At 42.0% G+C, this 23,603-nt stretch overlaps 1 protein-coding gene across 1 annotated transcript in view; it reads left to right on the plus strand.

Annotated features, from left to right (window-relative positions):
- Window positions 1-1,659: 1,659 nt before the first annotated feature.
- IPO5 (importin 5) overlaps window positions 1,660-23,603 on the plus strand; it is a 278,851-nt gene continuing 256,907 nt past the window's right edge. The window contains exon 1 of the mRNA XM_029604478.1: window positions 1,660-1,810. Within this exon, the coding sequence (XP_029460338.1) occupies window positions 1,733-1,810 (78 nt within the window). The 5' untranslated portion in view covers window positions 1,660-1,732. The remainder of the gene's footprint in view (window positions 1,811-23,603) is intronic.

Here is a 23,603-nt window from a genome sequence, read left to right on the forward strand (position 1 = left end):
TTTCATCTAGAAACTTTACCTCACTAGCATGTCCTGATTTTACATTCACCCCGTCAATACTGGTGTAACTGAAATCTCCTATCATCACCGTGCTGCCAAAATTTTTAAATGTATTTGCATTTGATCATGTCTGTTCCTTTTGGTTAGGTGGATGGTAGTATACCTCCACCACTGCGGTCTTCCCTATCACACATGGGATTTCCACCCATTTTCTATTGTGCATTCAGTCTTCTATAGGATCTTTATCCTGTTGGACTCAATGTTATCCTTAACATAAAGTGCCCCACCCCCTACGAAGTTAACCCCCCTTATCAGTGCAATATAATTTGTATCCTGCTAGAGTACTGTCCCATTGGTTATCCTACTTCCAGCAGGTCTCAGAAATGCCAATTGTCTACCTCTGCATTCATTGCTATACATTCTAACTCTCCCATCTTTCTTTATAGACTTCTGCATTAGCATACAGACATTTGTTTTATTAACAATCTGCATATCAGCTGCCAGGGGTAATTTGGAATCTTTTAACTCAGGTGGTTCTTTATTTATAGGCACATGGGCTATTTTTGTTTTTATTGGAACCTCTCTATTGGGATGTCCTAACTCGTGTTATTTTAGTATGGAAACCTCCCTCCACACCATGCGCTGCTATCAGCTTTCCCCCCATGTTCTAGTTTAAAAGCTGCTCTCTTTTTTGAAGAATAGCACTTGGGCTGTGGGGCACAAATTCTAAACTTTCCTGCAGTAATAGTTGTACGAGTTCTTACCTTAAAGTGGCTTCTTTAAATGCCATAACAGGAGAACCTAGTTCATATTATTTTGAGTCAATACCAGAAATCAAATATCATCCAAAACAAAATATACAAATTACCTACACAAAACGCCCAAACCCTTAGGAGCTCTCTTAGGATAAAAGCCTTATATATTTTTCTTTATAGTTTGGAGAAACATTCTACTATGACATTATCGGCACTAGACTTGAATCCTAAATTATGAATTTGCAACACTGCTTGCTTTCTTGTGGAAGAAACTGGATGTCCAAATGTATAGCTGCAAGGATAAAAAGCAGTCATGATTTTTAATTACGAAAACTTGTAGCAATCCAATAACATACGGAGGAAACTTGAAATGTTAAGCCTATTTCACAGCATATAAAATTATTCCAGTGTTTTTGAATAACTTCCTTGTCGTGATTCCGAGTTTATGAGGAGGCGGGGGCGCTCTGTACAGCAAGAAAATCCGCTAGCAATGAGTTACAAATAAGAGGGCAGCGGGGTCCACCTGCTCATAAACCCCTTTCCCCTTGAAAGTTAAGACTGGAATAGCAAACCTTTGTTCCCTAGAAAGCACACAAAGCGCCGGCTTCCCGCAAGCGAGAGGGGCAGCGCACACACTCCTTCTCCCGCGCTTTCCAGCGTTATTGTAACAAGACGTCATCGCCTTCCCCGCCACTTCACCTAAGCCCCGTCTCTCCCGTCCGCTTTCGCTTGAGGACGACCAATTACCGCGAGACTGCCGGCTCGCCCGTTCAATCAGCGCCTTTGTACGCTTCTCCTCAGAGCAAAACCAATGGCGGCAGCCCGCTCCTCGTGGAGCCGTCCAATGGGAGCGCACGGCGCCCCCACGCCTGGCCAATGTCCGGGCGGGGGGGCGGAGCCGTGGGCTGTGAGAGGTCAGCGCGGCCGCCGGTTTCTCTTCCTTTTCCCGTCCTCCAGTTTGACGGAGCCTCGCAGCAATGGCGGAGCAGCAGCAGTTCTACCTCTTGCTGGGCAACCTGCTGAGCCCCGACAACGTCCTCAGGAAGCAGGCCGAGGTGGGGGAGTCGCGCACGCCCCGGGAAGGCGGCCATGATGAGGCGGGCGGGGGGGCTGGTAGTTTCCGCCGCCGGCTTGGGTGGACGTTGGAGCCGGCCCAGCCCACGTGTGGAGAGCCGCTGCTCCCTCCGCATCCCGGGCTCTGAGCGGGAATCCCGGGGCCTTGCCCGTGGCTCCCGGCCGCTGTTGTAGTCTCAGTGGCTCGGGGCGACTTTGTGCTTGGTCGCCAGCTGGCGAGCGGGCTGTAAACGTTTAAAGCGGGCCTCGCGCGGAAGTCACTCCGGAGAGAGAGGGAGGCTCCCTGGGCTGCTGCTCTGTCAGCCGCGGGCCGCATGTGCTTTGCTGACTAAAGCTCGCCCTGGCTTCCCGGTGCTCTCCCTGGGAACGGATTCTTCCAAGGCTGACACGTCCCTTGGGTGCTGGCGTCCTGTTGCCTCTGCTTCGCCACTTGTTGAAATGTTTAAATTTCTTCTGCTGCGGCGTTTGTTTTCTCTGCTTTTTTCCCCCCCTTGTTGTGAGATTCCATTGTAAAAACAGAGCGGGTTTCATTTAAATAAAAAGCGAGTGAATGTTAATGAAGTGGATGACAATAAGTATTAACTGTGCTCAAGTTTCAAACTTGTGCAAATGCACATACTTTTCAGTTACATTGGCCACTGAAACATTAATCCTCTGGCCGTTCCATTAGTTGTTTCTTTAAGTTGTGAACCACTGTAGATTAATCATAGTTTTATTCATAGACTACTTTAGTTTTCAAATAAATTTGGAGTATAAAAGGTTATATGGTGCATGAAGTTCAATATAAAGAATGTATGTTTCTTATTTTTCACTTTATTTTGGATGTGCTAAATTGTTTTGTACTTTATATGAAGATGCTTTATGAATATGCAGTTATTCTTCTATTGAATATTATTTTTAATTTCTTAGTGTAAACCTGACTTGGCTGAGCTTCTCATCTATCATGGGCTTTATTTGTAATCCTCAATCTGGAACATAGTACATGTTAGATAAACTTTTATATTGAATCTTTTTTTCTTTTTGTTGAGAAATTATTTTTTTTAAAACTTTTCTTGTGGTAGTAGAGCTGAAACCCCTCCCTACTTTCAGGCCAATGCAATAGTGTGCCCAGCCTAGGGCGCAGCCTAACAAGCGGTTGGATGCGCGTCCATAACTCCCAATGGAATAACGGGGATCAGCGCGTCTAAACGAAGGCGTAGCTAATAGCGCTCATCACATGAAAATGCCATGTAGATGAGGCTATTAGCACCCAAGGTATGCTTTAAAAAAAACCCATAAAATTTTATGCCTGCCTGTAAAGTCTTTCTGCACATCAAGGGCTCAACTTAAAAACAAAAACTGATTTTTTTGTGGTTCCTCCTACTTAGTATCCTTGCGATACTAAGTAAGAAGAATCACAGAAAGCAGCACCATGCAAAAAAAAGTCGGGGCGCACAATATACACCCATAATATACTTGCTCTGGGCCATATATATTGTGCGTGCATATTTGTGCCGGTAAAATAGCTGCTCGGGAAAATAATGGATACTCATAAATCAAGCATCCTTTTTCCTAACCCGCGCACAGCCACATCTGGGCACCCTATGCCATGGACATGCTAGGGATGCACAAATTACCCCTAATGCATCCTTCTTAGCATGGTAGCTCATCTGTTTATTGCATTGGGTGCTCAGGAGAATGTGAATGTGCGTGCATTTAAAATAAATAAATAAAGTGCACCCAGTTTGGATACACCTTTTAGTGTGGTCATATTGCATTGGTCTGTTTGTAATTAGTAAGCTAGTGCTTAATATTCTTTTGTGAATCATAGTGGGGAATCTCTCTTGAATTGAATACTAGTGTCTGGTTCAGCATTAGTTCCATTTGGATGGCTATGCTTACTCAATTCTTGCTTTCCATTACTTCTCTGGAGAGCAGATCAGCACATTCTTCTATAAGGTTAAGAGGAAACATTTGTTCTTTTCTCCCAGAATCCCATTAATTGCTATTGATTAGAGAAATATTCTAGCATTAAATAATTTCTTCTTCAAAGGCTGCTTTGTTGTAACAAAAAGCTTACGTGAAAAGGAATATAAAGTTGTCAGGTTGCATTTTAAATACATCTTTAGAATATTATGAATCTTTTAATTCCAGCTGCTGAGGATATTCATTCCCATTTCAGCTTGGGGAGATACTAAGAAACATGAAGATGGGTAAGGGACAGGTGTTAAGCTGCAATGGCAACTTATGAGCCCTAGGTATCAGCTGGTATATGATTAGTGAGATGCTGATATCCTGATGCTAAGGGGGTCTAAGGTTTTCTCCCATTTTGTGTTTATGGATAAAATACTTGAGAACATAAGATATGCCATACTGGGTCAGACCAAGGGTCCATCAAGCCCAGGATCCTATTTTCAACAGTGGCCAATCCACTTGGAAAACAATATTCAGTAGGCCTTTTAGTGGACAAGTTATGCAGCTAGAGTTAGTCAGGTAACTTGTCCCAGATATTCAGTGGGATAACCGTCCAACTGATTATCCCTGATTAAAGTTATACGGCTAACAGTAGCCAGATAACTTTATACATAACTTTAAACATAACTGGATATTCTTTTGAATATGGCTGGTTATTTGGCCCTGTGTAGCCAGATAACCAGCCATTGAAATTGGATATATTTTGAAGATACCCGGTTAAGCGGCAAACCTAGCGAGAAAAAAACATGGGCCTACAAGCCCTACTAGGATTTTCCCCCCTTTCCTCCCTCAACCCAAACTCCATGGATTGACCCTGTTGCCTCCTCCCCAAAAAGCCCAATTCGGAAATGTTTAAAAAAAAAAATATGGGCTGGGGGTTGGCGCCAGCCACTTCCCACCCAAAGTTCCAGCGTTTGTTTTTTATTTTTTTTTTCACTAGGTTTGCCACTTAATTGGATATCTGTTGAAGCTATTCAGTTGTTGGTTATACACCCACACAAGGCTGGATAAGTTTAGATCCGCTTGGTTATAGTTTAAAATTGGCTAAGGTAGCCAGATAACCTAACTCCTTCACGAAACACCCCCAACACACTTTTTTTTTTTTTTTTTTTAAATCTGGCAAGATGTTAGCCGGATAATGACTTGTCTGGTTGGAATGTAGCCGGTTAACAGGTTGAATATACTAAACCTTGCCATTTAGACAAATAGTTATCCATTTAAATGGTTTTTGACTATCTACGCCTTGGTAAATAAGGACACCAGGTGAGTGTTGAAGGGACTGCCTGTTCAAAAGACAACAAAGGGCAGACCTCACTAATATACAGTCAATTGTTTTTGTACAAAAAACTTTGTTTTAAATATGTAAACAGCGCTCTTACCGAAGGAAGAATATAAGATTCTCTCAAACCCTTGAACTCAAAATCTTTAAAGGTCCACTAGCTTATACACCTTCAATATTATGTCCCTATTATAGAAAAACATATAACGCCCTACAGACAAGACAAACAGGCCGATACAGAAAAACGCGTGGGAGAGCTGGCGAGCGCTCGCTCTCCCAGCGCGTGCACAGGCCACTCTCCTGGGCGCGCGGTTCAGGAGGGTGGCCTATGCAAATTAGGGCTTGTGGTAAAAGGAGGCGCTAGGGACACTAGCGGGTCCCTAGCGCCTCCTTTTTGACAGGAGCGGCGGCTGTCAGCGGGTTTGACAGCCGACGCTCAATTTTTCCGGCATCTGTTCTCAAACTTGCTGACAGCCACGGGTTTGGAAAACGGACGCCAGCAAAATTGAGCGTAGGTCTTCCCGGCCGCGGGCCGATTTTTTAAATTTTAATTTTTTTTTTTTACTTTTGGGACCTCTGACTTAATATCGCCATGATATTAAGTTGGAGGGTGTACAGAAAAGCAGTTTTTACTACTTTTCTGTACACTTCCCTGGTGCCAGCCGAAATTAACGCCTACCTTTGGGTAGGTGCTAATTTTTTAAAGTAAAATGTGTGGCTTGGCTGCACATTTTACTTTCTGTATCGCACGGGAATAACTAATAGGGCCATCAACATGCATTTTCATGTTGCGGGCGCTAGTAGTTTCGGGGGGGGGGGGGGGGGTGTTGGATGTGCGTTTTCGACGCGCTATTACCCCTTACTGTATAAGGGGTAAAGCTAGCATGTCGAAAACGAGCGTCCAAACCTGGGCTAAACCTGAATCGGCCTGAACGTAATATAAACACTAAATCCACCTTTATAACCTATATACAGACAAACACAGGACAACACAAAGGGGGGGGGGAGGAAACCTGAAACCCCTTAAAAACTCATCTTAAACATTTCATTTACGCAGACGATGTACAGATTTTGATACCGATTAAAGAATCCCTACAAAAAACCTTAGAATTCTGGAACACCTGCCTTTTATCCATCAACAACTTGCTTTCAAGCCTTAACCTAATCCTCAATTCCAACAAAACAGAAATACTCCTTATCTCTCAAGACGGGAACTACGCAAGGCCAAACTCGAACCAAATAAATCACCCACCCTTTTCTGCTCAGGTGAGAAACCTCGGAGTCATCATGGACGATCAATTAAACCTAAAGAAATTCGTCAATAACACTGCTAAGGAGGGCTTCTTTAAATTGCAAGTCCTTAAACGTCTCAGACCACTCTTACACTTCCAGGATTACCGTTCAGTCCTCCAAGCAATAGTTTTCTGTAAAATAGACTATTGCAATTCTCTGCTAATCGGCATCCCAGCTAACACCCTTAAACCCCTTCAAATGCTGCAAAACGCCGCAGCCAGGATACTGACCAAGACCAACAAGAGAGACCACATCACCCCCATCTTAAGAAATCTTCATTGGCTTCCAATAAAGTACAGAATCTTATACAAAGCTCTAACAATCGTTCACAAAACCATCCACAAACACATCCTGCTGGAACTCAACATACCACTTCAACCACATCTTCCAACCAGACCACAAAAATACTCTTTTAACAGCACACATCAAAACCTCTATAAGCAAACGTGCCATGTCCGCAGCAGGTCCATCACAATGGAACTCACTACCACTCCGGGCAGAACCATGCCCAATCAACTTCAAAAAGAGACTCAAAACCTGGCTATTCGAACAAGCATTCCAGTCATGATAATTATATACCTCTACACCACCACCTGGCCCAAAAGCCTAAATAAAAACTCTCATACCATTCTTATATTAGAACACAGACGCCTATTAAGATAAATTTGCTTTCTTCCCTCTCTAGTATGTTCCAAGTTATTGCCCCCATCTTACTCGAACCCAAACTTCATACCCTGTATTATATATTTAGCATTAGCATTAACATTCTCTCATGCGTGTTATCATGCTTGTTATCACAGTTCCATGCAACTTTAGCATTCTATGTTATTAGCATTTTATGTTCTATGTAATTAGCATGCTCTCATGCTTGTGTTCAGTTTCAATGTAAACCGAGACGATATGCAATATCTTGTATGAATCCCGGTATATAAAAATGTTAAATAAATAAATAACCTATACACATAGACAAACAAAGGGAAAAACAACTGAAATACCATAAACGTCTTCACAAAAAGCCAAAAGGAAAAAAATGTAATATGCAGATCTCGCTGCCAGGTATTGTATCGGAAACTTCTGATTTCAAAAAAATGCAAGCAATTTCTGTGCAACAGAAATATTACCGGATAATGGGACGGGTTTCTGCTTCTGACCCATGAGGTGGGTTGCAGTATGGAAAGCCGCTGCTGTTTTAAATGTGCAACTCCATTTCTGCATGAACTGTTGGAGCTGTAAGCAGGCCGCCGCTGTTCTGAATGTGCTATTTCATTTCTGCATGAACTGTCGGAGTTATAAGTGGGCTGGAGCCAGTATTTACCAATATATTTCACCAGACATCGGTGAAGACTTATTTTTGCTCCTGTTATGGTTACTAAAGGATAACTGCCACTAGAAATGGATAAGGTATGAAATGTTCTTGCATTTTTATTTTAAATCAGGAGTTTCATATATAATAATACCTGGCAGCAAGATCTGTATATTAACATTTGTTTCCTTTTTGTGAAGAAGTTTTTAAGGGGTTTCAGGTTTTCCCCCCCCTTTGTGTTGTCCTGTGTTTGTCTGTATATAGGTTATGGGGTGGACTTAGTGGTTATATTACTTGGCTTGTCTGTAGGGTGTTCTGTGTTTTTCTAGAATAGGAACATAATATTGATGGCATGTAGATAGTGGACCTTTATAGATTTTTGAGTTGAGGGGTTTTTGAGAGAATCTTGGGTAAGAGAGCTTTGTTTACATATTTATAGTTTTTTTTTATAGAAAACATAATTGACTGTATATTAGCATATATTGAGGTCTGCCCTTTGACTTTTGGTTATTGTTGAGGGGCGGGTACAGCGGTATTTGTAGGTCAGTATTTAAACATCACAGCTGTATAATATGAATGTCTTGGCAACATAGTTTCAGCATTTTTGTTTAGAAGGAAAAAATGAAAATGTGAGGATATGTTCCCAAACATGCTCTACTCTTTTTATCCTACTTTCAAAAAGGAAGGAGGCTTTTGAGATTTATTTATTTTATTTATTATATACCGACATTTGATCTGAGATATTGGTTTAAATTCAGGTACTGTAGGTGTTTCCCTATCCCCAGAGGGCTTCCAATCTAAGTTTGTACCCGACTCTCTCTTTCCCTAATAACTAGGAATTATTATTATTAGGAAAGGAATGCAGAATATAACAGAATACCATCATACCTCTGTATTGCTCAATGGTGCGTCCACACTTTGAGTATTGTGTGCAGTTCTGGTAACTGCATCACAGAAAGACCTAGAATTAGAAAAGGTACAGAGGATATGGAATATTTCCCTGATGAGGTTAGGCCTCTTCAGTTTGGAGGGGGAGATATGATAGAGGCCTGTAGAGTGGAGTGGAACAAGTAAATGTGAATCAGTTTACTTTTTCAAAAAGTACAAGGACTAGGGGATATTCAATGACTTTACTAGGTGATATGTTTAAGACAAATAGGAATAAATAATTTTTTATAACTCGATGCATAATTAAACTCTGGAATTTGCTGCCAGTGGATGTGGTGAAAGCTGTTAGTGTAGTTGGGTTTAAAAAAGGTTTGGACAAGTTTCAGGAAGAAAAGTTAAACCATTGAGGTGGCCTTGGGGAAAATGCACTGCTTATCCCTGGGATAAGCAGCATGGAATCTATTGACCTTTTGGGATCCTGCCAGGTATTTGTGACCAGACTTGGCCAGTGTTGAAACAGAAAACTGTGCTTGGTGATCCTTTAGTCTGACACACTATGGTAAATGTTATGTTTTTATGTTCTTTTTTTTTAGTACTTCAAGGGGGTCTAAGAGATTTTGACAGTGTGTCCTGGGAAGTGGGCTCCAGGGTGTAGAAATTTATTTATTTAGAAAACATGTACTAGCCAGAAAAAAATTAAGAATTGTGGGAAGGCCATGGTTTGGCTTTTTTTTTTTTTTTTTTTTTTGACAACTTTTGTGTTCTTCCACTCCCGTCTTTCTTTTCCCTCCTCATAGCCTTTCTTTTCCTTTGTAGCCCAGTGGTGGCTTCTGAGCCTGATGCTGGCTAGCGATTCCTCCACCTGTCGGCAGGCACCAGGTGCTGAATTTTAGGTGCCTTTTGGTGACCTGTCACTTGAGCTTTTCTAGCTCTGGTAGGCTCCATTAATTCTGCATGGAACTTGTTTGCAGCAATTTAGACCTCTAGTATTCTGTGAGCAGCAGAAGATTGATCATATAGATTTAAAAACCTGTTTATTTGCCTAATGACAAGTTCTGAGGAAACTGTCTTATGCATGGAATGCAATAAGCAGACCTAATAAAAGCTACTTCAGTTTTTAAATTTTCATTCTGTGAAAAAGTTTCTTGTGCATTATAACCACCTCCCTCCTCGCCTCTAGGGGTATACATGTTTAGTTCCTTAAGACTTTTTCCATATGGTTTTTGATGCACATACCAGTGTTTTCCCAACCAGTGTTCCTTCAGACTTGATCAGGAGTGCTATGCAAAAGTCATCACTACCTGATGCTAAGATCAGAAGCGTCTCCGCTCTGCTCTTAGAACCTTGCAGCAACAAGAGACACTAGCAATGGCTCTTAGCTTGTAGGAGCTCCTCCCTCTGAACATGTGTAATCATGAATGCCTCTTCTTCCTAGCAACAGTATGAGCCCCAGAGTGTGGTAAATAATGGGTAGCTAGGCCCTGCTTTGTGCTGAACAGTGTGCACAGTACCTTCTCATCTTACCCCTCCTGAACCTCATACTTTGTCTTTATAGCCTGTGTCCTAACCCTAGGCTGAGAGAGATGGGAAGAGCGTACACTGAGTACTGCCTATGATTTACAGAGGAATGGGGGAGTAGCAACAGTGAAGGAGCTCTGCCAACCATATGTGGCAGCTATGGTTATAGCTAACTAGGGCTTGTCTTGCCAGGAGCCATTCCTCCAGGTGACTCCAGGGGTGGTACAGTTGCATACTGTTCCTTCTTTTCTACCAAATATGGTCATTGACTTTTCACTTGAATCAGTCCATCTCCTTGCTGTCTCTGGACAGAGAGAGATGTAGAAAAAGTATCCTCTCTTGCGACCATTGGATGTCAAGAGACACATTGTCAGGTATCTGGAGGGTGCTAAGCCTTTACAGAAGATGGATCGCCTCTTTGTCCTTCATGGTGGTACCAGGCAGGGAGAGGCAGCTTTGCATGCTACCATAGTTTGTTGGATTAAGGAGGTAGTCATGACTGCATAGGTTGATGCTGGGAAGCAGTTACCTAGTCAGGTTAGGGCTCAGGCATTGTTATGAGCAGAAGTGAAATTGTCTCCTGTTGACATTTGCTGAGCTGCAATGTGGTCGTCATTACCCACTGTTTCCAGGTACTATCGTCTGGATGTGCAAGCCCAGGAGGACACAGCCTTTGCATGTGTGGTTTTGACTGTTCTCGGGCAGCCTCCTGTCCTATTCAGGAGTAGCTTGAGTACATCCCATTTGTTCTGTATTTCTCTGATTGGACACTAAGAAATGAGAAAGTACTACTTAACCCGATAATTTCCTTTTCTTTCGGACAGTCAGATGAATCCAGTTTCCCTCCCTTGGCTGCCGAATGGTTGTATTACAGTCCTCAGTGCTACGTGTTACAGGGATTACTGGTGTTAGTCCAGTCTCTAGACTAGTGTTAATACATTTTTGTCTGAGCTCGGTGTTGCCTGTTAGCTGAGTAATGAAATGGTTATCTGTTTGTTCAAATTTTGTTAGTCTGCCCGCAGTTGCTTTTGAAGAGAATACTGGCAGGCTGATATCGCTGCAGGGGTATATATATACTGTGACATCAGTTTGCTTTGTCTCCATCTCCTGATAGAGGTGCATAACCCACTTGTTCTGGATTCATCTGACTGTCCCAAAGAAAAGGAAATTATCAGGTAATTTCCTTTTCTTTGCGACAGGAGCCCTGCGTCCCAACTTTCAGAAAAAGGCTTGACTTGGTTATTCAAACAAGCCTTTCCAGACCCTGACTAAATCTCAAAGCAATACTATCTTCAGCCAGTCACTTCAGAATACCATATATACTGTAAATAATTATGCCTCATGCTTCAGAATACCGTATATACTGTAAATAATTACACCACACGCTGTTAATTTCTCTCTAGCTCTCCCTCTTCTCCCAGTTTGATCAGCCTTGTTGTATTGTAACTTCTTGTTTCTTTGCACTCGTTCTATTTTTTGTTCCACTCACTCCCCCTGTTAATTGTAAACCGGCATGATGTGATTCTATCATGAATGCCGGTATATAAAAACATTAAATAAATAAGTAATTTCTCATCATCCAGAACCGATAAAAAGCCCATTCCACATGATCAAATGTTTTCTCTGTCAATGTTATTCATCAGTGAAGGAATGTTTAACTGCTCCATGACTGTCAAAAGAAGCCAAAAATTAGTAACAGAGAACTGGTGTCACATGAATTCCACAGGCATCTCTGAAACTAGCTCTGGCAGCATTAACTCCAGCCTGTTTGTTAGAATTTTTGCTAACAGCTTAATATCAAAGTTCAGAAAAGAAGTGGGATGAAAAGATGTGTAGGATCCTTCCCCTGTTCAGGAATTTGTTATTAATGCTAGGGTAGCAGGCATAGGGAAGCATCCTAACTGGATTAGTGTTGGGAAAAGAGAGGATCCGCTGTCTTATCGATCACTGCATGAAAAAATTCCACATTATAGCCATCAGGACCTGCGGTCTTGCATAATCTACCCTTTGAATGCTTGCCAGAATTTCTTCTTACATATTTGTGCATTTAACTTAAGTTGCTCTAAAGAAAATCCTTGTAATTGAGCTTTATTTGAAAAGATCAGCACTTGGTCTGTTATGAAGATTATAAATTGGAATAAGCTTCAAATACTTTAAGAATGTCCTGGTTGCCTTTCATCCCATCACTTTTTCCATTTTTCAATGCTGTTATGTAATTAGTTCGAAATAGTAAGAGCCCTAAATTTGCAAGTAATTTGCCTGATTTCTTCCTGAACTGGAACATTTTATATTTAAAATAAGACTTTATTTGGCCTTTTTGATGTAACAAGGAATTAATTGCTACTTAATTTTTTTTTCTATTACCTCAAATTTCTTTCTAGAGGTAGCACTTACCTTTCTCTAATTCTCTCCAATCTCATAGGATTGGCATTATTCTTTCCTCTGCTTGATAGAAAAATCAATAATCTTTCAAAACTGCTTTCGGACCAAGATGAAAATTTGTTGTGTAGATCAGAGAAACAAACTCATATTTTAATACATTTTGATTTTTTTTTATTTACAATACTACAAAATCTGAGAGAATGCTAATTCTTATGAATTAAATTCATAGAAAACTTTATATACATTTTTAAATCAAAACCAAATATAAGTACATTGCACATATCACATTATCAAATGTTTTAGAAATACATTTTGTAGATTACAATACAATTCTAACATCAAGCATTAAAAATTTATGTATGTAGACCACATAAAATATACGCATTCAAACCATTATGCTACATACCCAGCGATCATTCGCTACCATACTTTATGTATGTTTGGTAAGATCACGCTTATAACAAACCATCCCTGTAATGATTATGAAGGTTTGATTATTCAGTTAGTAAAACCTTCATATTAATATGGGAATGAACTAACAGTTGTCTCCCCGCTTCTTCGATTCTCTTCAATTCTTATTAGCACTTCAATTCTTTTTTGCCCCTCAAACTTCTTTTCAACATTTGCACCACTGATTGGACTAGCACGTTTCTTCCATTCAGTATAGTATGTCACTCTTCTTTTCAACGTGGGAGCCACAAATTAAACTATCTCAACAAGGGTCCCTAACTTCACTCACAATGGGCTTTTTCAGGGGGATTTAATAATCAAATCCTACAAACAATATAAAGGTTTGATTTTTGCTGATGATACCAAAATCTGCAGTAGGGTGGACAGCCAGGAAGGCGTGGAAAAGATGAGGGATCTAGAAGTTTGAAGAATGGTCTAGCAGCTAAGATTTAATGCTAAAAAATGCAGAGTAATGCATTTAAGATGCAAAAACACAAGGGAAAGGTCTAGTATTGGAGGTAAAATCCTTCTAACACAAAGGAAGAGTGGGATCTGGGTGTAATTGTATATGATGATGATAAGGTGCCAAACAGGTGGATTAAGTGATGGTAAAAGCCAGAAAGATTCTTGGATGCATAGGGAGAATAATGGTCAGCAGAAACAGGGAGGTGATATGGCCTCTGTATAGGTCCCTGGTGAGACCTCACTTGGAATACTGTGTATAATTTTGGAGGTCGCACCTTCTAAAGGATATAAACAGGTTGGAGTTGGTCCAGAGGGTGGCAACTAAAATGGTGCAGTGGTTTTCATTCCAAAGCATATGGGGATAGACTTAAAGATCTAAACATGCATACCCTAGAGCAGGGGTGGGCACTTCCGGTCCTCGAGGGCCACAAACCAGTCTGGTTTTCAGGATATCCCTAATAAATATGCATATGAGAGATTTGCATGCACTCTGCCTCAGTTGTATGCAAATCTATGTCATGCATATTCATTAGTATATCCTAAAACCTCGACAGGTTTGTGGCCCTCGAGGACTGGAATTGCCCACCCCTGCCCTAGAGGGAAGGGGAGATATGATAGATACATTCAGATATCTCAAAAGTTTCCATGCACAAGAGGTGAACCTTTTTTCAATAGAAAGGAGGCTCTAGAATGAGGGGGTCTTGAGATGAGGATGAAAAGGGGTAGACTCGGAAGTTATCTTAGGAAATATTTCTTTACAGAGGGGGTGGTGTATGTGTGAAACAGCTCCTAGTGGAAGTGGTAGAGACAAAAGCAGTATCTATTTAATTTAATAACTTTTTTATACAGTCATTAAGTAGTTTTCTATCATAACTGTTCACAATAAGGCACATAAAATAACTAAAATGACTAAAAAAAACAATTATTGCCAATACATTAAAATTGGTTACAAAGATTCATATCAATACTAATTTCAATTACTAAATAAGATTTCCTAAACTCTTTCCTAAAATCTGAATTATATAAAATCTTAAAAATTAAATGTTATGAAATAAAAGTAATAAGCATATACTAAAACATTATCATGAACAATCTATAATCCTGTCAATATATCTCAAATGCTAACTTTTGCAGATGATCAACATAGTTCTAAAATGTGCAGCCTTTCATTTCTTATCTCCGTTCTCATTGCAGAATGCTTGTTTAAAAAGTCAGGTTTTTAACATTCCTTTAAATAATTTATAATTTCTTTGTAATCTTAACTCTAATGGCAAAGCGTTCCATAAATTCGGCCATGCTAGGGACAAAGCTCGGTCTCCAACCTGCGTCAATCGTGCTGTTTTAATCGCGGGAACAGTTAACAATGCCTGGTTTGCAGATCTAAGATTTCTTTGTGGCACATGCAAGCGAAGAGCGGTATTGAGCCATTCAGCTTTGTCATCATAGATAAGCTTTTGTATTAAACATAGTGCTTTGTAATGAATTCTTTGTTCAATTGGCAGCCAATGTAAATCTGCTAATGTTGTGATATGATTCCTTTTCCTGTCAATATTCTTGCCACGGAATTCTGTAATATTTGGAGCGGTCTTAGTATAGAGCAGGGGTCGGGAACCCATGGCTCGCGAGCCAGATATGGCTCTTTTGAGGGCTGCATCTGGCTCGCGGACAAGTGTCGCCACACTTCGCGGTTCCCCGCTGACCCAGCTGCTCCCCGGTCCTCCGCCGCCCGGGCTTAAAATGCTGTCAGCCCGGGCGGAACGCGGCAGGACAGCTGGAGTCAGCGGCACCGGCGTGCTCTCTTCTCCTCTCCCCCCCGCGGCCCGGAAGAGGAAGTGGAGAGCATCGGGTGCCTGCGCGGAAGAAGAGACCGTGGTCTCTTCTTCCCGCGCAGGCACCCGATGCTCTCCACTTCCTCTTCCGGGCCGCGGGGGGGGGGGGGGGGAGGAGAAGAGAGAGTCAGCGGCACGACTGGAGTCAGCCGGGTGCCTGCGCGGGAGTCATCGGGTGTCAGCCGGGTGCCAGCGCTGGAGTCATCGGGTGCCTGCGCGGGAGTCTTCCCGCGCAGGCACCCGATGCTCACCACTTCCTCTTCCGGGCCGCGGGAAGAAGAGAGCGCACCGGCGTGCTCTCTTCTTCCGCGGCCCGGTAGAGGAAGTGGTGAGCATTGGGTGCCTGCGCGGGAAGAAGAGGCCACGCTAATGTCCGACGGGAAGAAGACTGCAGCGCGGCTCGGAGGAAAATGAAGAGTTTCAACCGCGACCGATGGGACTCGGCCTTCGCCTCCGCGAGGGCTGAAAATGAAGGAGGTTAGCGTTGGGAAGAGGCTGCTGCTGCTGCCGCGAGTTCCTGGGGTGGGGGAGAGTGATAGTGAATGAGCGAGCAAGCATGTGTGTTTGAGATCCTGTGTGTGTGAGTGAGAGATTGCATGTATGTGAATGATTGAGAGCCTGTATATGTGAAAGAGAGTATGTCTGTGATTGAGAGCCTGCCTGTGAGAGAGAGCATGAATGTAAGTTTACCATTGGGAACCTGTATGTGTAAGTTTGTGATTGAAAACCTGTTTGTGTGAAAGAGTATGTGTGTATGATTGAGATCCTTTGTGTGTGAGAGAAATCATGTGTATGTATGATTAAGAGCCTGTGTGTATAAGTAAGAGAGAGATCATGTGTGTCTGTGTCTGATTGACAGCTGGTTTAGGTGATGGAGTATGTGATTGAGAGCCTGTGTTTCAATGAGAGAGAGAGACCATGTGTGTCTGTGTGTGATTGAGAGCTGATTTAGGTGAGGGAGCATGTGAGTATGTGATTGAGAGCCTGTGTGTAAATGAGAGAAAGAGAGGACATGTTTGTAAGCATGTGAATGAGAGTCTGTGTGTGAGAGAAATGTGTGTGATTGAAAGCCTGTGTGTGTGTGTAAGCGTGAAAAGATAGACAGCATGTGTGTAAATGAGTAATTAAGAGCCTATATAAGTGAGAGAGAAAAAGCATGGGTATATGTGAGTACTGAGAGCATGTGTGTATAGGTGTGTCATTGAGAGCCAGTGTGAGAGAGAGCGCTGGTATGTGACTGAGAGAGAGGAGAAAGTTCCAAGCAAATCACCCCGCCTCCTCCTAATTCAGAACAATCTCAGGACACCTGGATATCAAACGTTCCAGGGTATGCAGAGCAAAAAAATTTTTGTATCCTTATTATTTTTCATTACTGGATCTTTGTGTCTGCTATTTTGAAATATTTTGTTGGTATCTGGAAATGTTTTATGAGTTTTTAATTATTGGATATTCCACTCAGCTGTTTCGAAATATGTTCTTTTTGTTAGTACAGTTTTACTGCTGATGATTTTATATTTCTTGATTTGTTTTATAAGGATGGGTGATGTTTCTTTTTTCCTTTGTTACACTGCATACAGAGACTCTGGCTTGTTGCAGTTTCCAATTCAGTTTTTGTCTGCATGCTTCTTGTTATGCGTTTTGGTCTCTTTATTCTATGTTAGGTGAGGGACAGCACGTGATTCAGGTGAGGTTTTCTGCTGGCGTGTTGTTTCTGTGTAGGACTCTATAGCAGCCTGACTTGGTCCGTTTTCCTAATAGGAGATGTATGTATTGGTGTCTTAAGGCCTGGTGTAATATTTTCAGAGACTTATTGTACATTAAAAGTGTGATCTTACATAAAATGCACACATTTACTTGTATTTAGTTTTAAACATATTGTATGGCTCTCATGGAATTACATTTTAAAATATGTGGCGTTTATGGCTCTCTCAGCCAAAAAGGTTCCTGACCCCTGGTATAGAGTATGGAAGTCCTAATAACAATGTGTTACAGTAATCAGTGCTTGCAAATATGAGCGATTGTAATACTGTTCTGAAGTTGGATAATGTTAGCAGTGGTTTCAGTTTTCTCAGTATTATCAATTTAGCATATCCTTCTTTCACTTTCAGAGAGATGTTTAAAATTTAATTCTGGATCAATTATAACACCTAAATTGCGTACTTTCTCTGCTGGTATCACTGATTGACTATTCTTTAGTCAATCAGTTTTACTACGTTTATGTTTTTACGTTCTAAATGAAGAAATTACGTTTGAGTAACACTAGTTCCATTTGGTTCAACAATTGTTTAATTATATCAAGATAAATATTAGCTAATTTTGTTTCTCTGTGGTGTCATTGATTGGTAGAATTAGCTGTATGTCATCGGCATATAAGTAATGCACAACCCCCAAACCTGCAAGCAGCTGACAAAGCTGCTGATCCCTGTGGTACACCCGTATATAAATTTATTTTCTCTGATATTGTATTTTTTGTATGTCCATTAATCTTTTGATTAAAAGTTCATGATTCACTGTATCAAATGCCGAAGATAGGTCTAATAAAACCAGAATGTAATGTGTTCCACTATCAAATCTTCTCAAGATAATGTCTGAAAATGATAAAAGTAATGTTTCTGTACTGTAATGTTTACAGGATATAAAATGTTATTGATCGCCAAATGTTCTGCTAGTTGTTTTTGGACCGTTTTTTCAATCAATTTAGCAAGTAAAGGTAGATTTGAGATTGGTCTATAGTTATTTAATATTGATGAATCTAGATTTTTCTTTATTATTGGTTTAATAGTTGCCCCTTTTAAAATATCCGGTATAGTACCATTTTAAAGATAAATTAATGATGTTCGCTATTGCAGGAGCAATCACATCAGCTAAAATTTTCAAATTAGTTATAGGTATTGTATCTAGCATGTGAGGGGCTGGATTTAAGTTTATCATAGTTTCTACTTCCATACTAGTCACGTCATCAAAAGAAGACCATTTCATTATGCTCTTGGGCAAATGTTTATTTCTTGTTTTACAATGTTAGTAATTTTGCTTCTTAAATTTACTATTTTATCATTGAAGAACTGCGCTATTTCATTACAATGGTTTTCGGGTAGGTTCTGAGAGGAGCTGGTGGTATTAGTCAAATTTTTCACAATATTGAACAAAGTTCTGGAATTATTAGCAAATTTTTCTATTGTATTACTATAGTAATTCTTTTTAGAATTGAAATTCAAGAAAGCATGAGATAATTATAGATTTCTAAGGAAGAAATGAGAATTTATAATGCTAAATTAATTGGATGTTTGGGCAGACTGGATGGGCCATATGGCTTTTTTTTGCCATCATGTTTCAGAATGCCATAAATATATATATCTCTAACTCAAAACATAGCATAATAGCAACCTACATAAATATTTACCCATCACTGAATACAACATTAAAAAATGTAAGCAAATTTCCCAAAACGTTCATCTCAAAATTCTTTCCAAAATAGACATCACCACGGATTCCTAATGCTCCAAAATGCAGAGTACCTACAAATATATAGAATACCGCTATTTACAAAATAAACTTCAAAAACAAAATCAAGCACATTTATCATTTAATATCAAATGTTTAATATATATTAAATAGCTTAACTTCAATTCACCTCAGATACCTGTTTACTATGCTTTAAATGCTGAAACACTACAGCTTGACGTTACCCATTGAGACTCTGTCAGCGTTCACCAGTAAATGCACACTGCCAGAGGGCTGAACAGCCAAATACTTCTCCGTGTTCTGCATGGGACAAGTAGCACATGACTTGATATGCTTCAAGGAGAGGATTGCACTCTTGCCTGCCTGATCAGTTTTTGACCTGTATCTTTATGTGGAGTACTTGAGCTGTACATGTCACATTCTGCAACAGTATGCTGCTGGTTCTCGAATTGTTCTTGGTGGATGCCACAAGCTTACTCATGCATAAAGCTCCAAAGAAAGCCAGCGAGAAGGCTCGGTGGAACAGATTGGTTTCGAAATGCGTAGTGTAGATGGATGCCAAAAGAACTCATAGGCTTCCCAGTAGATCATGCAAAACTGGAAGCCGAGAGTCCATTGCCGGCCTCAACGTTTTTGACCAACTTGCCAACATCTTCAATAGAAAGGACTTGGCGGGATCCTCCCATCCATGTGCCTTTTTGAAAAAGGCCAAGCCCGCTAGATGAGCCTCTGGAAATACCCATGTATTTGGCCCAGGAGGTGTACTTCACCATCATGTCGTCCGGGCACTGGCCCAACTATCCTGCCGTGATGCATCAGGAATCCCTTCATGTACTCGTAACTTTGGCAGTATGTGGTATTGTGTTCTTCTGCTAGCAGATGGGAGACTGAGTCAGATTTCAAAGCTGACGTCACTCTAGATATACCCCTGCAGTAACCTCAGCTCTTCAGTATTCTCTTCAAAAAGCCATTGTGGATATATCTTGCTTAAATACCTTTCCATCTGCTAGCAGAACAGCACAATACCCATTGGTCCTGAGTCCATCTGGCTACATGCTAGGAAATGGAGAAATTACCTGATAATTTTGTTTTCCTTAATATAGACAAATGGACTCAGCATCCCGCCCACGGCTGCCCCAGAGAAGGAGAACCTCGGATAGCAAACCTCGAGACTAAGCAAATGCGGCCTACCTCTAGTACAAGGCACCCACAGTTTGTCCAGTGTCGGCGTTAATTGGTTGAGTGCACTGGCGGGCTCCAGTTTGGAAATTAGTTGAACCAGTTCAAGTTTAATCAAGTTATTTAAGCAAGATATATCCACAATGGCTTTTCGAAGAGAATTCTGAAGAGCTGAGGTTACTGCAGGGGTATATCTAGAGTGCCTCGTCCTGACTGTGGTATTGATGCGCAAGCCAGATAGGACAAACTCCCTTAGCAAGTCCACCACTTAGGGGCATTTTGCTGATTGCCTGTTCAAGAATTGGACCACTGACCCAAAATTGGTTATCGCACCAAAATATATGCTTGTCCCTCAATCTTTCACTCCATAGTACGAGGGCTACTAAAATGGGAAATTGCTCCAGAAATGTGATGTTCCGATTTAAACCTGCTTCAAACCATGTGGCTGGCCAAGGCGCAGTACACCATGCCCCTTGACAGAATACCTCAAAGTCTCAGGCCTCTGAGTTATCAGAGTGTATATCCATGTCTCTGCGAGAAAGTGTGGGTCCCTGTCACAAGGGTACACTGTTTAAATTCATCCAGCAGTGATACCCATTAGGCGATGTCTGCGTGCATGGCCTTTGATACCTTCACAAAGTTATATTGCCAGCCAGCCTCCTTAGAAACATTCGCCCCATGTGGATTGTTCATCAGGTGAAATTCAACGTGCCCAAGATGGCTTGAACAGAGTACAGCATAAGTTTCTTAGTTGTCAATACCTGCAACAGCATAACTCGTAATTTTGTCATATTGTCGGCCAGAAGCTGAGAAACCATAATTGCATCCAACTGGATGCCAAGGAAACAAATGCTGTAGAAGGGCCTTCCATCATCTTGTGCGCCAGGGGCACAGTGAAATCGTCAGCAATGGATTGGAAATCTTGCAGGAGACAGGCACATGAATCAGATTCCTTTTGGTCCAACTAATAAAAAAAAAAAAAAAATGTCTGAAACTTGAGGGGAGAGGTGAAAGGCTGGTGCCAGCCCCCAGTCTGTATATTTTTTTAAACATTTCCTATTTGGCCTTTCTGGGGAGGAGGCAGCAAGGTTGATTCATGGAGTTTGGGGTGAGGGAGGGAAGGTGGGTGGGGGGAATCCTAGTCGGGGCCTGTAAGCCTGCCTTATTTTTTTTTTTAACTAGGTTTGCCACTTAATCGGATAAGTTTTGAAGATATCCGGACAAGTTATCCAGTTTGCTGTTCAGTAGCTAACTTTACCACTGACTGGCAACCTGAATATTGACCTCATCTTAAATAGGAAAAAGGATGAGGTCAATATTCAGGTTGCCAGTCAGTGGTAAAGTTAGCTACTGAACAGCAAACTGGATAACTTGTCCTGGATATTCAGTAGGGTAACCGTCCCACTGAATATCCCTGATTAAAGTTACAGCTTGCAGTAGCCGGATAACTTTAAACATAACCAGCTATATTCAAAATAATATCTTGTTATGTATAAAGATATCCGGCCTTGTGTGACTGGATAACCAGCCACTTAATAGGATATCTTCAAAACTTATATTGGGATGAAAATATTGGGATGATAAAATTAAAACATAAGAACATGCCATATGTTGCGCCCAGAGGTGGACCCTTGTCCTGGGGCAGTGGAGAGACACCTCCTGATAGGGAACAGAAGGCAACTGCCCCCAGGGAGTGGAACACTGGAGGAGAAGAGGCTTGGGGAGAGTTTCACCACTGGAGGCCCGTAGGGATCCGAGCCACTTGGACTTAGGCGGGCCTCGCAGGGTCTCCTGGGAGAGTGAAAGTCTGGCATGCCCACAGACAGAGGAGGAGCGCAATCGGGTCTGAGACTGGAGGTTGGATGCAACAAGGAAGACCAGTAAAGCGTAGGTGATGACAAGGCTGGAAACCAGGACAGAATCTACGGACGTGGTCAGGCAGGCAGAGGTCAAAGTCCAGGAGTCAGTCCGAGGAATGGTCAACGAAGCAAAGGTCAGGTTCCGGAGGTCAGATGAGGTCACAGGGCGAGATCAGAAGGCAGGCAGGCGAGTCAAGGAACAGGCTGGGGTCACAGGCAGGCAGAGAGACGCATCAAGAAGCAAGCCGTGGTCAGAACCAAGAGTCAGTCCAAGAGGTACGATCTGGGGTGTGCAGGAGCAGACAGGCGCTGAGACAGAAGGGTGCTGGAACGGGACTGGAACAGAAAGACACTGGGACAGGCACAATTAAACTCTGGAATTTGTTGCCAGAGGATGTGGTTAGTGCAGTTAGTATAGCTGTGTTTAAAAAAGGATTGAATAAGTTCTTGGAGGAAAAGTCCATTACCTGCTATTAAGTTCACCTAGAGAATAGCCACTACCATTAGCAATGGTAACATGAAATAGACTTAGTTTTTGGGTACTTGCCAGGTTCTTGTGGCCTGGATTTGCCACTGTTGGAAGCAGGATGCTGGGCTAGATGGACCCTTGGTCTGACCCAGTATGGCATTTTCTTATGTTCTTATGTGGTCAATCAGGCAGAGGTCTGGTTCTGGAGGTCAGATGAGGTCACAGGTAGGCTAAGGTCAGATAAGTCATACGAGGTGTTTCAAGAGACTAAGACAATAGCAGGAAGCCAGTTGCCAGAGCTTGCCTTAAATAATCCTGAGGGAGTGACATCAGAAGAGGCCTGGCAGCCCTAGCACATCGTAGCCCCTTTAAGTCTCGGGGAAGGGCGCGTGCACTAGGGAAACCCTCGGCCGGAAAGGCAACGGCATCCCTGCCACGCAGCGGGATAGAGTCGTCTCTGCTGCGAGTAAGAGGTAAGGAGAGCCGGCCACGGGTTCCGTGGCTGACCTTCGTAACACCATACTGGGTCAGACCAAGGATCCATCAAGCCCAGTATCCTGTCTCCAACAGTGGCCAATCCAAGTCATAAGAACCTGACAAATACCTAAAAACTAACGGGCCGATGCAGTAAAAATCGCAGGAGAGTGGGCGAGCGCCCGCTCTCCTGTGCGCACGATACAGTAAATTAATTTATTTAAATTAGGGCCGGTGGTAAAAAGAGGCGCTAGGGACACTAGCGCGTCCCTAGCGCCTCTTTTCGGACAGGAGCGGTGGCGGCTGTCAGCGGGTTTGACAGCAGACGCTCAATTTTGCTGGCATCTGTGATCCCGCTGACAGTCACGGGTTCGGAAACCAGACGCCGGCAAAATTGAGCGTCCGGTTTTCGAGCCGCGGGCCTATTTCAAATTTTTTTTTTTTTTTACTTTAACGTTCGGGACCTCCGACTTAATATCGCCATGATATTAAGTCAGAGGGTGCACAGAAAAGCAATTTTTACTGATTTTCTGTGCACTTTCCTGGCGCCCGGAGAAATTAACGCCTACATTTGGGTAGGCGCTAATTTCTGAAAGTAAAATGTGCGGCTTGGCTGCACATTTTGCTTTCTGAATCGCGTAGGAATACCTAATAGGGCCATCAACATGCATTTGCATGTGGCGGGGGCTATTAGGTTCGGGGGGTTGGACGCGCATTTTCGACTCGCTATTACCTCTTACTGAATAAGGGGTAAAGCTAGCGCGTCAAACGCGCGTCCAATCCCGGGTTTGACGGCCTGTCAAATCGGCCTGTAAGTCTCTCCCATGTTACTGTTGCTAGTAATAGCAGTGGCTATTTTCAAAGTCAACTTAATATCAGGTAATGGACGTCTCCTCCAAGAACTTATCCAATCCTTTTTTAAACACATCTACACTAACTGCACTAACCACATCCCCTGGCAACAAATTCCA

This window comes from Rhinatrema bivittatum, chromosome 5 (genome assembly GCF_901001135.1).
Source record: "Rhinatrema bivittatum chromosome 5, aRhiBiv1.1, whole genome shotgun sequence".
Taxonomy (NCBI): domain Eukaryota; kingdom Metazoa; phylum Chordata; class Amphibia; order Gymnophiona; family Rhinatrematidae; genus Rhinatrema; species Rhinatrema bivittatum.